Source organism: Ochotona curzoniae, unplaced genomic scaffold (genome assembly GCF_017591425.1).
Source record: "Ochotona curzoniae isolate NIBS_2020 unplaced genomic scaffold, NIBS_Ocur_1.0 contig_3622, whole genome shotgun sequence".
In the NCBI taxonomy this organism is placed as follows: Eukaryota; Metazoa; Chordata; class Mammalia; order Lagomorpha; family Ochotonidae; genus Ochotona; species Ochotona curzoniae.
Window position 1 is genome coordinate 6,816,481 of NW_024465926.1, and position 16,483 is coordinate 6,832,963.

General features: G+C 44.3%; 1 protein-coding gene across 1 annotated transcript in view; it reads right to left on the reverse strand.

Moving 5' to 3' along the window:
- Positions 1 to 16,483, reverse strand: part of VAT1L (vesicle amine transport 1 like) — a 120,300-nt gene that overhangs the window by 57,837 nt on the left and 45,980 nt on the right. Inside the window, exons 4-6 of the mRNA XM_040982036.1 lie at positions 12,085 to 12,227; positions 3,246 to 3,349; positions 1,306 to 1,361 (exon numbers count right to left, since the gene is read on the reverse strand). Coding sequence (XP_040837970.1) covers positions 1,306 to 1,361; positions 3,246 to 3,349; positions 12,085 to 12,227 — 303 coding nt within the window. The remainder of the gene's footprint in view (positions 1 to 1,305; positions 1,362 to 3,245; positions 3,350 to 12,084; positions 12,228 to 16,483) is intronic.

The window sequence follows — 16,483 nt, forward strand, 5'->3', positions numbered from 1 at the left end:
CCAGAGCAGTCTTTCAGCAGCCCAGTAATTACAGACACTGCAACATAACAGCTGCCAGTGGCACAGTGCTGGCTTCAAGGGACAGGCCACGTACAGCAGCTTTCATTGCACCTTATTCTCACACTGCATGGATACGCCGGAGCCCACGAGATCCTTGACCCAGACCTCAAAGCTCAAATCAGAACAGAGCCCCTTTAGTTCTAACTTCAAGAATAAAGTTTCTGGCAGCTAGTGTTGGCACTTAAGGGGCACATAAGTACCCCCACAGAATGAACATGTAGGTTGAATTCTGCACTCTATTCCATGACTTTTTCTGAACATCCCATTGAAAATGCCTGTACACCATCCTGCCATTTTCCATTTCAGCCCCCTGTTTTCACCCCTTATCTGATTTGGAAGCAGCTGGTAATCATGTTAATAAAATGTCCTGCCCATTCTGGGGTTGCCTCCCTCCTTAGAATGCAGAAGTCACAGGGCCTGAATCTCGTCCATCTCATCCACTGCGATGTCTGTTGCCTGGCTCAGTGTCACGTGTATCAGAAGCTCAGAAAATGCTTGTAAGTAAGCAAATGAACCCATACTGCATGAACTTCATAATTAGGAGACTGGAGTAGAGGGCAGAGACAAGACCCTGTGAGAAGCAGAAGTCCTGGGTAGGGTAAAACTCAAAGTTCAAACTCAAATGAGTTTTGTTCCTGCAAATAAAGATCAAGTTGGGGGTATTCACATGAGCATGTGCATGGTAAGGTAATTGCTCAGGGATGTGGCTTCTCAGTGGAAGACAAAGTAACTGCTGTATTCAGGATTGTGCTGTATTCACAAGCTTGTCCATGTGAAAAAAATCACCCCAGAAGCTTGTTAAAGTTGTAGGATCCCCATTTTTATATCTAATTTGGTAGGCTAGGGACCCAGAGAACTTCCTGCATGTGTAAATCACAAACTTGGAAAGAATGCGACCAAATTGAAACGCTGGCTTCTCTAAGAAACAAATAAAATGCAAAGGCTAAATTAATTTTCAACTAATGACTGCAAACACTAAAAACTAAAGCTATCTCCATTGAAATGGCAGTGCAGCTTTTTTGGAGTTTGACTGACACCCTACCTTAGTTTCATCTAGGCCACAGTAGGCCAAGTTTTGGTCCTGCCCACATGCAATGGGTGGGGAAGGGATGCAGACCTTACTGAAAATGAATGACGCAAATGAAGACCAAAGAACATTAGGTCAATGTCTGAAGATGAAGGAAATTATAGCATGCACACCACCAGTAAATCACCATAGTACATTTGACCTTCATGGATACTTACTGATTTTGCGAAGCTAAAGAAGCTCTTGGTCTCTCCAGTTACCATGTTGGATGAGCCTGTAAATGGAAGAAGCCAGAATCAAGGTATCACAAATGAAAATCAACACCTTTCTTGATATGGGTGAACAAATGGCAATTTTGTCCCAAACTGGAAAACGCTCGAAAGCAGGTTTAATTCAGCCCTGTAAAAATGAGGGAAGTAAGAAAGGAGCACCTAGTTGATGAAAGTGAGGTGTCCCTGAGTCTAAGGAGAAGTGTGACATCTCTCCTGATGCTTTGCTATGTCATAGCATAGCAAAAGTATGACGAAGGCCAGCATTTTAATTTAATGACGTCTTGTGTGGGAAAAATGGCTTGAGAAGCCAGGTTTCAGTAACTAGGACCAGCAAGCTGCAGAGGGCAGATGGCAGGGAGAGTTAGCAAAGATTCTGTCTCAGAGGAAATCCCTTTGTGGGTTGCTGGGAATGCTCTGGGAATGCTCAGATGCCACATAGCGCCATTGCAACACTTTGCCTCAAAGTTTGGAGGTGAGATTTTCTTATAAAATAGTTATTTAATGAAAACAGCATAATTTAAACTTAATTTTTTGACCTTACTAAGCTAGTAGTCAGTGAGTTAATTATAGCTTCTGCTTTTGTGAGTGTAGTTAGCAACTAGTGATATCAGATTTTGATGACAATAACAAGTATTAATTAACAACGTTACTAGGTAATTGTGATAAAATCACATTAAATTTCACCAAAGTGATATCATTGACCTGAGGTAAAAAATAGAAGTCCTGATTTGTGACAAGTGAGGATGAATACATTTTCTATCTACATTTGACACACAAGCTAGTCATAGCTGATCTCCCTACATTGTGAATTGAATATCGTAAGTTCTTTCATTCATAGTGATAGTAGACTGTGCATCCACTTTTAAGGAAATACATGGCCAGCACTGAAATGATCAGAACACTCCGACAATGGAATGTTAGCCTGTCTCTGGTGAGCTCGACTCTCAATATAATGATCAGATGATGACAAAAAGATGCTTGAAAGTTTATACCTCACAAACATTTCTTTTACAAACTCTTCAGCCAACAGCAGGGAAATGAGTAAGTTTTTGCCACGGTAACCAGCATTTGGGGTTAACTCTATCCAGCTAATAACAAGAAAATTAGTTTCTCTTTTTAAATAAAAGCTACCCACAAAGTAAAGCTCCATTTCTATGACACCCACAATAGAGGAGCCACAAATTTCCAATGTCAGACAACTCGCCTATCACTTGGATTTGGACTTTCACTCCTGACTTTGGTTGGCCCTGTGGAGACCAACGTTTAGTGTGGTTAACATGCTTAAGACAGAAGAGAGGAGGAGGAGGAGGGGGAAGTCTCTCAGGACTCTTTTGTTCTGAGGAATTTTCAGGTGCAGGCTTTCCATAAATCTCCGTGCACTTAACAGCACAGAAGTGGATATGGAATCACTTGGGATTGGTGATGTACTCCACTCATTTAGGACTTAAGGAGAATTGGGAGGAAGGACAGCCTGTATTTTGCAATTTCATCTCTAATAGTGAAGAATCCTGCTCGAAACTATCATATTCCACCCCCTCTTATTCATCCTACTACAGGTCCGTTGTACCTTTATCATTGGGCTTCCTTTGAAGCTATCACAGTTTCCACCTGTGACAGCTTTCATGGGCCAAGTACTCTAATGGCTCTGCTCATCTCAGTAACTCATTTGCCTAATTTCTCTGTACCCCTTTTGAAATAATAGCATAGAAAGTACTGGACACCCACATGAGCTTTATAACTAAAAATAACTGCAGTGATATAATAGAGTACCACTGATCCCCTATCCCAGCATATCAGCATGCTTCATTTTTCAGAGCCCTTTGTCTCTGGGCACAAATGCAGTGCCTCCTGTTGTTGACCTGTCCTTGCTTCTTGGCAGCACTCACCATATAAAATGTAGGTTCCCAGGGGTTTGAGAAGGCTGAGACCTTTCCCAGTGTTGTCTCCACATAGACAATCCAAAACAATGTCCACACCATCAGGAGAGATTCTAAATGACAAAAGGATAAGACAGAGTTACTGTAATGCATCAGCAAGCAAACTGCCCTTTCCCCTTTTGAGTTCCATCATGTCATTCACACAGACAGGAGCAATGAGAGTGCCAGGAGTTGCAATTAATAAGGTAGAAGCCCAGGGAATGGGTTTATCTTACTGGTCCCACCTATACATACTCCACAACTTTGTATGTCCCAGTAAATCCACTGTAAGATGAAAATATCTTAAGGATCAAATGCATTTATTACACTTCCTCTACTCAACCTCCTAGGCTGGCAACACAGACCACTACATGTGTCTGTCATGTCCTTGTGCTCCCAGGAATGGCTGAGGGATGCAGCTCACTGCCACAGCCCAATGTCACAAAAGAGTTATACCTCAACTCCCCAACCCAGAGAAAGATGCAAGTTCAAAATCAGGCCTGGTTCTACCAAATAAGCATTGCTTCCACACCAGCTTAAAGTTAAGAAACCAGTCAATCAATCACAAATCAACCCATGACAAGTCAGGCAGATCTATGTCAGAATTCCACAGAGCAGCTGAGATATGACTGGTAGCTAATAGTAAGAGCAAAGGGGAGGTAGAAGAGTTAATATGGGCATCAGAATCAGAGGGTATGGGTTTGTATATGTAGCTGCCTCTCTCAAGGTTTCTGAGACTTGGATTTCTGTTTTGCAAAGCAGAAGTACTGTATTTCTTTATAGTAATCATGAAACAAGAGGAAAAGGCTTGGCTTGGGGGTTGTCATCTGACAGCCAGTCAGTATGTATTTTCTTCTTGTGGAGCTAAGGCTAGGGGACAGGCTCTGTCCACGATGCTAAATCTGGAATTATGAACAAAATCAACATGTTCCTTGTATTTTCAGAGCTACCGATACAGCACAGATGGATTTTCACCTCAGAGAGAGAAGTAAAGACATGTTTATCTGACTTGCTATCATCTCATCTTCAGGTCAAACCTACAACTGATTCTTAAAGAAAGAGGTTTAATTGAAAGGATCTTTCTAGAACAATGGAAAGTGGCAGAGTATGGGAAACCCATATATTCATTCTATTAAACATGAAAAACATTTGCTGACCTCTTGCTCTAATTTTTTAATTTATCCATTCATTGATTCTCTTACTCAGCAAACATCTGCTGAGTTCCCGCATTAGAAGGCGAGACATAGGAAACAGCTGGAGCCTGTGTGCGGGATATTCATATACACAGAAATTCCTATAATGGCTATGCCTCATCCTGTTCAGAGAAGAACAGCTCTCTTCAGGTGTGCAAGTCTGCAGGATTATTTTGTTTGAATAAAGATCTCATTTTTTCTACCCCCATTCTCACATCAGCAAAGTTCAGACATTGTCAACAGCTAGGTCCTGGGTCACTAGAAACTGCATGTGATTTTCTCAGGATCAGAACTAAGCTAGCTACCTCATACCCAGTGACAACTGAATCTTGTGAATGTTCCCTTCCAAAGCTTTTAAGTCACATTCAAAATCCAGTCTATCACCAAAGTTCATCCAAAGTGATCAACTTAGATTTGCTGTCTAATAAACCTTTCACCTGCACAGTTGAGTCTTCATAAATCTCATCCAGAAGTTCAGAAGCAGGGAATGAAGACAGTGGGTCTCACAGCTCCGTGAGCATGGGAGCTGTGTGGAGGAACCGTTAAACACAGATGGCAATCCTCCCCCTTGTCTATGAGGTTCTGATTTAGCTGGTCTGAGGGGGATGCTCAAGATGTATGTTTCTAACAGATGCCCATGCACGCTGTGAGAGCCACTGGTCTCAGGCAGCCACTCAGGAACTGTGCCAGCATGTATTATGAATGACGAGGTTCATTCAATGTTCATTAAACTGACCAAAGTGTTGGTCCTGGAGGACGTAGCAGTGAAGTCAAACAGACTTAATTTCTCCTCTTTTTAGAGATGAGATTGGGCATGCCCATTCACCAGTGATCTCTCTCTCTCTCTCTCTCTCTCTCTCACACACACACACACACACACACACACACACACACACACCATAAAATGGGATATAGTACCTCAAAGGCAGTATGCAATTGTAAACAGTTTTCTCAGTAAGGGTTGCTGGAGAACGCATCTCTGGAAACCTGAGGGAATTAACTAGGAAGAGTATAAAGGACAGGACTGCAGCAGTAAGAAAAGCATGTGCAAAGACCCTGTGATGAAGGAAGACTGGGGATCAGCCACTGTGGCTGGAGGGGAGACAGCAAAGGGGACTTGCTGCAGATGGACCACATGGACTCAGTGGTGTGTCCTATCCTTTGTCTTCCACCAGCCGAGAAGGTTTCCCACCTGGCATGCAGTATGCCTCCTGTCTCCTTAATGCCAAACATGGGAGCCTACTCTGCTTCTGCCAGCCTGCCCTCCTAGGGGATCCAGTCCTTTCCACCTGTCCCTTGTCTGCACGATGTCCTCCTGAAGTCAGGACACCTTGCCCATTTGAGACTGTGCGTGTCTTCCAGGAAATCCATCATACCTCTGCCTAGTCTTGATCTGTCACTTCTCCCGGCACTTTTCACCTCTCTATTTTGCTGATGAGTTCACATTCTCTCCTTGTGTTAATACACTTCCTTGCATAAGCTGAACCACATTGGTCTCTGGCACTATACTCTGGACACTGGTTCAAGATCTGCCCACAACAAAGGGAGGCCTACACATCCTTGCCCACCCCCTCATCCACTAACTGCTCAAGACATTTCAGCTTTCTGGCAGATCTATGGCATTCCTACCTCAGGTGTTGTGCATGTGCTGTGATCGCTGCCTGCCAAGGCTTCCCCAGCTCTCTTTGGAGTGGCTCCCCAGGGGAACAATGTGAGTCAGCAGGCCCCACCTTTATGCTTTGATGTCCACACAGGAGATACTTCCTTAAGATCTATCTTGGGCTATAATTATGTTACCTATTTGTTTACTTCTATACTGTCTCCTCCATCAAAATATAAGAGCTGTAAGTCATGGCCCAGGTGTGTGCTGCTTTTTGTTTTAGCTGTGGCTTCTCTCTTCCTGCTGGACACAGTGTTGGTGTTCAACAGGAATGAGATGTTAATATATGAATGATGCAATGAATGGATGAAACATTAAGGAGAGGTATGCGGCATCTCTACATCTGTGCTTCCTTGAACTCTCTGCTGTACACTGGCTATTTAATAATTCATCTTCATATCAAACCTACGAGGCAGGCATTTTAGCTCTACTTTTCTGATGAACAAATGGGGCTTACAGAGACAGGAACCTCACCCAAGCTTGACACTACACAGCTGGAACTCAGATCTAGGTTTAGTTGGACTTCAAAGCTGATGGATATTTCACCACTCTGAATCTAAGAGTTAATAAGCACGCAAGCAGTCTAATTATTGGAGCATCACTCTAGCAGACAGCTCTGGGAAACCAACAGCTGAATGTAGTCTTTGGAGAATTCAGTGTTAAATTTTCTTTGAATGTTTATTTATTTTCAGTTCTTGAAAATCAGTGTGATACAGAGAGAGAGAAAGAGAGAAAGAACTATTGAGGTTTTCCACCCACTGGGTCACTCTTCAAGTTGAATATGGGAGCCCAGGTCTCCATCCAGGTCTCTCATGAGGGTGGCAGGGATGTCCAAGCACTTGAACCATCATTTGCTGTTTCCTGGGATAGAAGAGCAGGAAACTGGTTCAGAGTAGCTGGGACTTAAACCAGGCATTCCTGTAAGGGATGCAGGCATCCTCCGTGGCAGTTTAACCAACTGCACCTCGTTGCTCTTCCAAACAACCAGGCCAAGAGACCTCTATTTTCAATCTATTTTTCCTCCAGATTATGGGAGGATCCTTACGTCAGGGTCACAAACACTTGGCCTAGATTTCCAGTAACTACACAACCTTTGTTGAGTACTTCAAGGGAGGCAGTGGGTATGCAGAGCTGGGAATGTGTGCATGAAGTCCATTTGTCCTCACGCCCAGGAGCTGGTAAACCCCTGGGAATGATGTCTTGGGAACTTCGTTGTATTGTAAGAGTATTAAATGTAGGGTCTTTGAGAAATAAGTAATTACGGAATGTGTTTGCTCTCCAGGGAGTAAGCTCCTGGTAAAAGGATGCACTCTACCCCTCTAACCCTCCCACCTCTCCAGCATTCCTGCAGCTGAACCACAAATGATTAGGATTGCACATATAAAAGTGCAACATAAGCCATAAATATCCCTCCAGGTGTCATCGCATCTTTTTGGAGGCTGGAGTAGCCTGGGGGTGGGTGGGCAGGAGAAGGAGGGAGATAGTCTCAGAGGGAAATGTAAAGTTGAGGCAGATGTCTCCTCCAGAGGGAGAGTGACCATTCTTGGGCCACTGCTGCAAAAACCCTCTAGCAGACACTGCTTCTTTTGAAGTGCTCCATCTGCACCCTACCCTCTCATGCTGAATCCATGGATCCAACTGAAGTGGACTCAGCTGGGTCTGTGGATGATGACCCAGGGCTCAGTAGCAGCCTGTCTAATGCCGGCTCCGTGGGGGAATGTTGCCGAGCTAGGGAAGAAATGAAAATCACAGGAGGAAAACTGCCATCCTCCATCCTCCTTTCTAACCCTCTCCTACGCTCCCGTTTCTGGCAGTGTCCACCCTGTCAGCGCATGTTTAACAATTATATAAAGCAGAGAAGGCTGGGGCCTAGGCCCGATCTTGGTGGTGTCCATGCCAGCTTTCTCTTGCTGTCATAAATCTCAGTGGATTTTAAAAGCAAATACATATAGTCCCAGCTCAGAGATTCTTCGGCCAAATTCAGCAGCAAGATATTCTGGAATTGCTGAGCTCAGACCTTCCTGTGTGTCCTTCCTTTGTCCATAGCCCTCACCCCCAGAACTGTACTGTGAATAGGGCCTCTCTGCTTCCCCACCCACATGAACCATGAAGGAATTTTTCCTCAGGGGTGGTGGGTACTGATAAAGCCATTAGCAAGATGGGGGTAGGGAGGGCAGAAACACTTGACCTTGCATGACGCTGACTCCCTTTATTGTGAGTCTGACTTCTGGTTGGATCCTTGGCTCCCCCACTCGGCCCCCACTCTCTGAGCACCCAGAACCATTTCCACCACACGTGCTGGGCCCTCCACCTGCCTCCACGGTCCGATTCTGGGCTTTTTGCTATGCCTGCCCATGCTCATTGTCACATGGCTGGCTGGGGTGCAGCTTGCCTCTGGGTCCCTGAGGAGCCAGTCTGCCTGCCTGCAAGTACAGGGCAGGAGGTGGGAGGCCCTGGCCTTGCAGGAAAGACCTCCTTAGGCGCAGCGCTGTAGCGTCTGCTCGGTCAAATGCAGGAGGCCCAAAGCAAGTTTGTTTGGCTTCTACTTAGAAGCTGCTCATTTATGTTCTCCCGTACAGACCCCTGCAACTACCTATGAGTAGTGGTAGTCTGTTAGTCTATACATCTCAAGTCCCAGGGACATGCTTGTCCTGCATATCCACAGCCCATTGGCTGGCATTAATAGCTGGATGAATGATTGACCTTAAGGTCTAAAACAATGCTGTGTACCCATTTCCTACCAAGGAAACTCTAAACATGCTTCCCTGAGATAGCAACTTACCTACATTAAATTGCTTGTGGTGATTAATGTTCTTACCAATGTATTAAACATATCCTTTCTATTCCAAAGTTTCATGCTCTTGTCAACCAACAGGAGTTTTGCAAAACAGAAAGTCTATAGACTCACACAGCTTTGAGAGCAAATCTGGTGCTCCTAGGAGTCAGCTTCTTTATCTGTGAAGTGGGGACTTCTCACCTCGTGGGACTGTCTGAGGGACACACAATGATTTCATCAATAGCAGGTGTTTAGCCTAGTGGCTAGGGTCCTGGGACAGATACCCATATCCTGTGACTGGCTCAATGGCTCAACTGGCTAATCCTCCGCCATCAAGCACCAGGACTACATATGGCATTGGTTCATGTCCTGGCTGCTCCACTTCCCTTCTGGCTCCATACTTGTGGACTAGGAGGGCAGTAGAGAATGGCCCAAAGCCTTGTAATCTGCATCCATGTAAGAGGCCCAGAGGGAAGCTCCTGATTCCTGGCTCCTGGCTTCTGGTCAGCTCAGCTCCAGCTGTTGCAGCCATTTGGGCAGTGATATGCTGGTTCACTAGAGGATGGAAGATCTTTCTGTCTCTCCTTCTCTCTGTGGATCTGCCTTCCAAGTGAAAAATAAATAAATCTGTTTAAAAAAAAATGATACCCATGTCCCATGTTGGAGTTCCTGGGTTCAATTCCTGGCTCTGGCTCCGGATTTTAGCTTCCTGCTAGTGCAGACTCTGGGAGGCAGTAAGTAACTGGATCCCTGCCACCCACATAGCAATCCTGGGTGATCCCTTGGCTCCGGACATCATCCTGTGCCAGGTTCAGCTGTTGTGAGCATCTGGGGTGAGAACCAGCAGATGGGAGCTCGCTCTCTCCCCCGCTAATCAATTTATTTTAAGTGATCTAATCTGTCCACATTGACTTGTCTTGGCTCCCCTTGCTGAGAGCCTGTCCCTTCTTCTGGTACCTCAGACCCTCTCTGATGCTTTTCTTCTTACTTCCAAAGCCTAACCGGCAGGTGCACACAACCAAAGGCTTCTAACTCTTGTTTGGTTTCCCTCAGAGCCCCCGCTCTCCTCCAACAGGAGGAGAAGGTGAATGCTGTATAATAAATACTTTTATTCTATTCCATTTACAATGTCTGACTCAAGCTTGGGATGACATTCAAAAGAGGCTTCCTGACTGATGGGTTCATAAAAGAGTTTTCATCTCAAAAATATTACGTTTTTCTAGTTCGCCATACATATAGAAATGTAACAATAATCATGATCAAAAAATAGAGTAAAGTCACCCGTCATTCCCTTCACATCCTGTGGCATGTGACTGGTTGGATATTTTCCCTTTCCTTTCATCTGATGCCCATGTGAGGTAATAATTTGTACAAAGCTGTGATCATAGCAAAGATGGAATTTGGCATTCTGCTTTTCTCCCTCAATATGCTGTGCTACCATAAGCATCTTTTCGTTGTGTGAGAGAGTCTTCATGACTGTCATTCTTTATGGGGCTGCATCATACTGAAACCTGTAGGTGCAGCATAAGCTGATCCATTTCCCTTCTGTGCTTGGTGGAGGTTGCCTGGGAGTTATCACCCTTGCAGACAACACCAGCACTCACTCTGTTGACACATGCCAGGCCCTAACAGTGAAGCAGAACCAGTGCCCAGCCTTGTGACAGGCAGCTTTGAACCTACAGTATTATCTCCTCCTTGATTATTTCCTGAGGGTAGACCTGCTGGGAAAGAAGGCATAAATGTATCTGTGGCTTCCAAGCATTTGCGTAGTCCTAGGGTCATATCTGAGAAGCACAATGAAGTGTTGGACACTCCACTTGAAGGAAGGAGGCAGTGGAGTGGACCTCAGGCCTGGTGACCCTCTGCTCCTCTGACATAAGGGAAATCACTGATTTCACACAGGTGAAAGGAGCAGGTCAAGGATGGGTAGGAAATGGTGGATGGAGCATCTGCCTGGGAAATGGACATGGTGAAGTTGCCTAGGCATGGGTGTCCCTCATCTCCAGCTACACTGGCCTATTTTCTGGTCCCTGAAATAATGCAATGTAAATCTCTCACTTCAGTTAACCCATTCTCCCATCCTCTCTGGTCTTTAATTTTTCCAACTAAATATGTGATCTAGAGAGAGTTAATTTTTGAAGCCAGCTGGGCAACTTAACTAGATGTGTGATGTAGTGCCAGGGAAAGAGCCACCATTATTCTGGGTCATCTCTGAGTACCCCCAGGAGCTGTGACTAGAGCAGGCTCAGAGTGAGTGGAGAGCCCTGAAGAGCAGCTGGAGTGAGATACACAAACCATCTGAAACCTTGTTGGAAGCTGGATTTTACACCTAACTCCATGTTCACACACACACACACACACACACACACACACACACACACACACACAGACACACACTCAGGATCACAAGTAAAACATGCATCAATTGTAAGCTACCACCCTCCCAGGCAGCCATAACAGCCAGCTGATGGACCTCCCAGTCTTGCACTTCCTCAGGGATTATTGAACACACTAGGCTGGAGTCCATACATCCCAGCTTGGCGTAGGAGGTCTTCCTGTGCACTTGATAGCTGTCTTCTTTTCCAGCCTCACTACATTCCTTTCCATCCCTCACTTCCCCGACACCAGGTGTCCCTTTACTAGCTGGGACGCAGTTATGCAGTGTTTCCCCATTTGGTTTCAGAAAAGTGTGGTTAACGACCCGAGAACCAACAGGAGAATGTGAGCAATACATGTGTTCCTCCTGGGACTGACTCAACAAAGCTCCCATTCATCACATTGCAGTGCTATTTCCCCCACTTACTTGCAGGAAGCAAAGAATCCTAAGGCTTAAGACAATGGGAGAAAAAAAAAATTCAGGACTCCCAACTCTTCCCAGAAGAGTATCCACCAATTAGCCACTCAAGAAATAAACCTCTGTATGTGGAGACAAGACAGTGGCATCTAGCACTACTGTAACACATTAGCTTTGTAAGTCACTCCATTGCTTTGTTCCTTGCAACAATAATAAAGTTCCTGAGAGGATTAAATATATTAAGACATGTGCATTGCTGAGCAGTGAGCTAGGGATACTAAGCTCCTCAAAAGATGTGTTCCATTACTATCAATGCTGCCCTTCAAATGGGTGCAACTGGAGAAAGCCAGGGGCCAACCTGGTGCCATCCGGAACAAACACCTTACCGTTTTACTTCTTGCACATAGTCTGCATTTCTGTCAAAGAGGTGGGTCACAGAGTCTTTGATTGCTTCATGCTTGAAAGTAGAAGCTGTTCCAAAGACAGTCACATTGGGGATGGTGGAGCACAGCTGAGCCACAGCTTGGCCCTGCAAATGAACGACATTAGGCAAATCAGACACCAGAATCACCATTGAGGACAAGTTCCTGACTTTGGCACTACCGACGGTTTTTAGGTTGAATTATTCTTGGAGGTGGCTGATCTGTGCACTGTAAGATATTTAACAGCATCCTTAGCATCTACCTGCTAGATTTCAGTGTCCCTGCCCTCCTAACTAGTGACAGCCCATGTGGTGTCCAGCCATTTTAGAATGTCCTTTCCCTCCCACTTTTGGAAGAAAGACTATGGGAGTCATCCAAACTCTTGGCCACGTTGAACTGTACAGTGACAGTAATGCTACCTTCTCCATAGAAACTTAGGAGATATCTTGGAGCTCCAGAAACATACATTCGAATGTAAGTGATTTATTTGTAAGATGGTCTCACGAAACAATAATGGGATTAGGATGGGCGAGGAAGGCAGTCGCTAAAGGACAGTGCCACCAGGGCTACATGCACCACCGCGGACTACTGAAGTTCATTCCTTCTGGAGAACTCTATCAGCAAGTAGAGAAACTTTTCAGGTTATCACAGCTTAGGGGTGGGGAGGTTGGAGTACTGATCCAGTGAATTTCCACATGATGTTGGTTGAGGGATGCTTCTTCAGCAGTAACTCCCCTATCCATTTGGCTTATCCCCACAGGACTAGAGGGTGCTCCCCAGGCCAGATGAGATTCCCCTGTAAACAACCTTCAGCATATTGAGTTGAGCACAGAAAAGACAAGTAGGAGTGACAGCATGTTCTATGGGGAAGTATTCCTGAGGGAGGGATTGACTAACACTGACCAAGGACCTGGCACAAAATGTTAACACTTAGCAGATACTTCATAAATCTTAATTATCTTTTCCCCAAAATGGCTTATTATAGTCAGGGCTGAAATACCCAGGCATATAAAGGAAAGGTCACGATGAGTCTTAAATATTTAACAGTCCAGGACAGCATCCCAAATACAATAAAGAATAGGTGATTTTTTTCCATACCTTTCTCAATATGGTCAAAATTTAAGTTGTTGGGCAAAATACTGTGATCTTGTGCAATCTAAAAATCTTTCTGAGAAATGCAATTTGCTGGTAATTAAGGTGCATTTTTCAAGCCAAGCACTAGATCTTTCCAGCAGTCTATCCACCATATTGAGAGAAATTATTCTACCAATGTCATCTGTGATATTAATTTCTGCCATCATCTTATTTTCATGTCTTCAAGTTGGTGGACTAATTCAGGTTGGCAGGTCAATTTATGGAAATGTTATCTCCAGTTGCAATTAAAGGCGGCATTGAGAAGATTACACAAGGCCAGAATTGGAACATCCTCCTGGTCCTTCTTTCCCATCACTGCATTATAGATGCGGGAAAGGACACTCAAAAGGGTAAGGTCACTCAGGTTTTCAGAGGCACACGTGGGATCCCAAACAAAGGTCTCTTGACCTGCAGTCATTGCCATTTTCCATTATGTCATGCTGTCTCCTTATTTTGACATTTTAAGCCAAGCAGACTTTTAAATTGCTGCCTAAAATAGACATGTCACAGGCATGCTCATTTGGGGGTCACCATTTCAGAATATGTGCATGAACCTAACACTCTAGACAGACCACAGTTCTCTGTTCTAAGAATAGCTTTGGGATCTGTTTAATTTTTTTTAACCCCAGATTTTATAAAACAAAGACACTATGTTTGCTTGCAAGCATAATCTGCAACCAAGCGGAATGTCTCTGAAAACCACTGGTATCTCACAGTTACAGTTGATAGAATTTAGAATAACCTTGGTAATACAATAGTGAGAAACTAGAACTTGCACCCATTTTATTTATCCTTGCAGTTTCTTCTGTCTAAGTGTGTCCACTAGTCATTTAACTATTTCAAATTCCCATTGTGTTGTACTTTTCACTGCTCTAGATGCCAAAGTGGCAGAGCTGAGTAACACAACATCATCGCTGGCTGCAAGCTGCCTTTGGTGTTTTCATATCTCACTGTGACTTTTGACATTTGTTTCTACCTGGCTGTCCCCCAAGCCATACATCAAACTCATGGTCACCTCCAAATACATTATTCATTGCACTGCTATTAGTCTGTGAGGGCTGCTGTGACACAGTTCCACACAGCAGGTGCCCTAAGTAGAAATCTCTTGTCTGTTCTGGAGACTCAATGTCCTAATTCAAGATGCAGCAGAGTTGATCCATTCTGAAGGCTGATCTGTCCCAGGCCTTTCTCCTTGGCGTGCAGTGGCGCCATCTTTTCTCTACATCTCTTCACATCAACGTCTTCCATCTCCCCCAAATGCCCCATCTTTACAAGGATACAAATCATATTGAATGAGAGCCCAGCCAAACGACCCCAGTTTAACACAGTTACTCCTGTGAAGCCCTTTTCTCCAGATAAGATCATATTCTGAGATCCCATGAATTAGGCCTTCAGCTTATGGGCTTGGAGGGGCCAAGTTCAGGCCATATAACTCCTCTCACTGCCTTCCCTTCTTTGGTGGATTGCACTCACCATTTGTCCATCCCTAAAGCCTGGTACCTGGCATCATATGGGAATTTTACTCTCAACCCCACAGCCAGCTGTTAGCCAGTGTCTGCTTGCTTTCTCCCAGATGTCCTTCCCTGTGATGGTTGGCTCCCAGTTCAGGTCTTCACATCTACTCGCCTGGATGATAACAACACCTGACTGCCTGGCCTGGCCGCATTCATGTGACTTCTGTGCTGAGAAGGACCCTTCCCAAGGATAGCGCCGAGCATTTTCCTGTTGCAAAATTCCCCAGTGCCTGTCACAAGATTTTCAGAATAAAATGCATATCCTTGAGTTATCTATAACCTGACCCATCTGCTTCATTAGCATATCTCTTGCCACCTCTCTCACATTTAGTCCCTACAACGCATTGGACTTCAGCCATTGCTGATCCTGTGTGCTGTGCAAGCAGCCTCAGAATGAGCCTTTAACATTTTCGTTTTTGTTTGATTTTACTAAGGAAAAAGGTGAAGTTTACAGAGCTGCCTCCTCCAGAATCTTGCTCTGCTTTGCTTCTGACTGCTGAGCTCACTAAAGGAGCAATATCTTGGATGCTCACCTCAAATGCGTGAGCAGTAATACCGTATACAGTCTAGGATCCTCATGGAATTCTACGATGCAATGCATCACAGAGTTAGAACAGCGAATGCGCAATAAAAACTGCAATTACTACCATAAAGATTCCTCTTAGCATTTTTCCTGGCATTATTATTATATTGCTACTAGTAGCATATCCACTACCATCCATCAACTCCCGAACAGGCCATGCTGGCTTAGCACCAATGCAGTTCTCTTACACGCTTTCACCCTGCCTGTCTCTTTCATCTTCAAATAGAGCTGCTCCTTCCTGGGTGTCTCCTCTACGAGGAATTGTCTCTGGTCTTCCCCGTAGAGTTGGTTTAATGCCCCCACAAAACCAATCTTGAGGTAGAGACTCATTCAGAGTCACCAACTATGTGTTAACTGGCCCTATACCCGAGGACTCAGGCCAAGACTTGGCACACTGCAGGTAAATCATAACACCTGTTGAATGGGTGGGTGCGAAACAGTATTAGGGTAGCCATCTTCATCACTGTGCGTCCCTCATGTGCTATGGTATTGTGGAGTTCAAATAAGGCACAGGTTCAACTGAAATGTGCATGCTTTGACTGGAGCAAAAGTATACCGCTTCCATTTTAAAGATAGAGGGATTTGTGTAAAAAAAAAAAATAGATAATATGAAGAATCTGGGTTGTTCGTAAATTTATATTGTCATGTATAATATGTCAGTCATATAGTAAATAATGTTATATGTGAACAGAATATAACTAGTATTAAATGTGTTACATATGGCTTGTATTTACATATTCAGTAATATGGCTAGAATTATATATGATGAATGTACTATGTAAATATTACACAAATATATAAATTAATAATGTATTGAAAAAATAATGTATTGAAAACATAAATTCAAGACACATCTGTATGGAAGCTTTTGGTTCATCACCAACTCTCTCAGGCAATGAAAATCTCATACAAGATCCTCAGTTACTGTTTTTTAAGATTTATTTATTTTTCTTGGAAAGGCAGATTTACAGAGAAGACATAACAAAGACAAAGATCTTCTGTTCCCTTGTTCACTCCCCAAGGACTCAGCCAATCTGGAGCCAGGAGACAGAAACTTTTTGGTCTCCTATGTGGGTGCAGTTGGGCCATCCTCAGCTGCTTTCCCAGGCCACAGCAGGGAGCCGGATGGGAA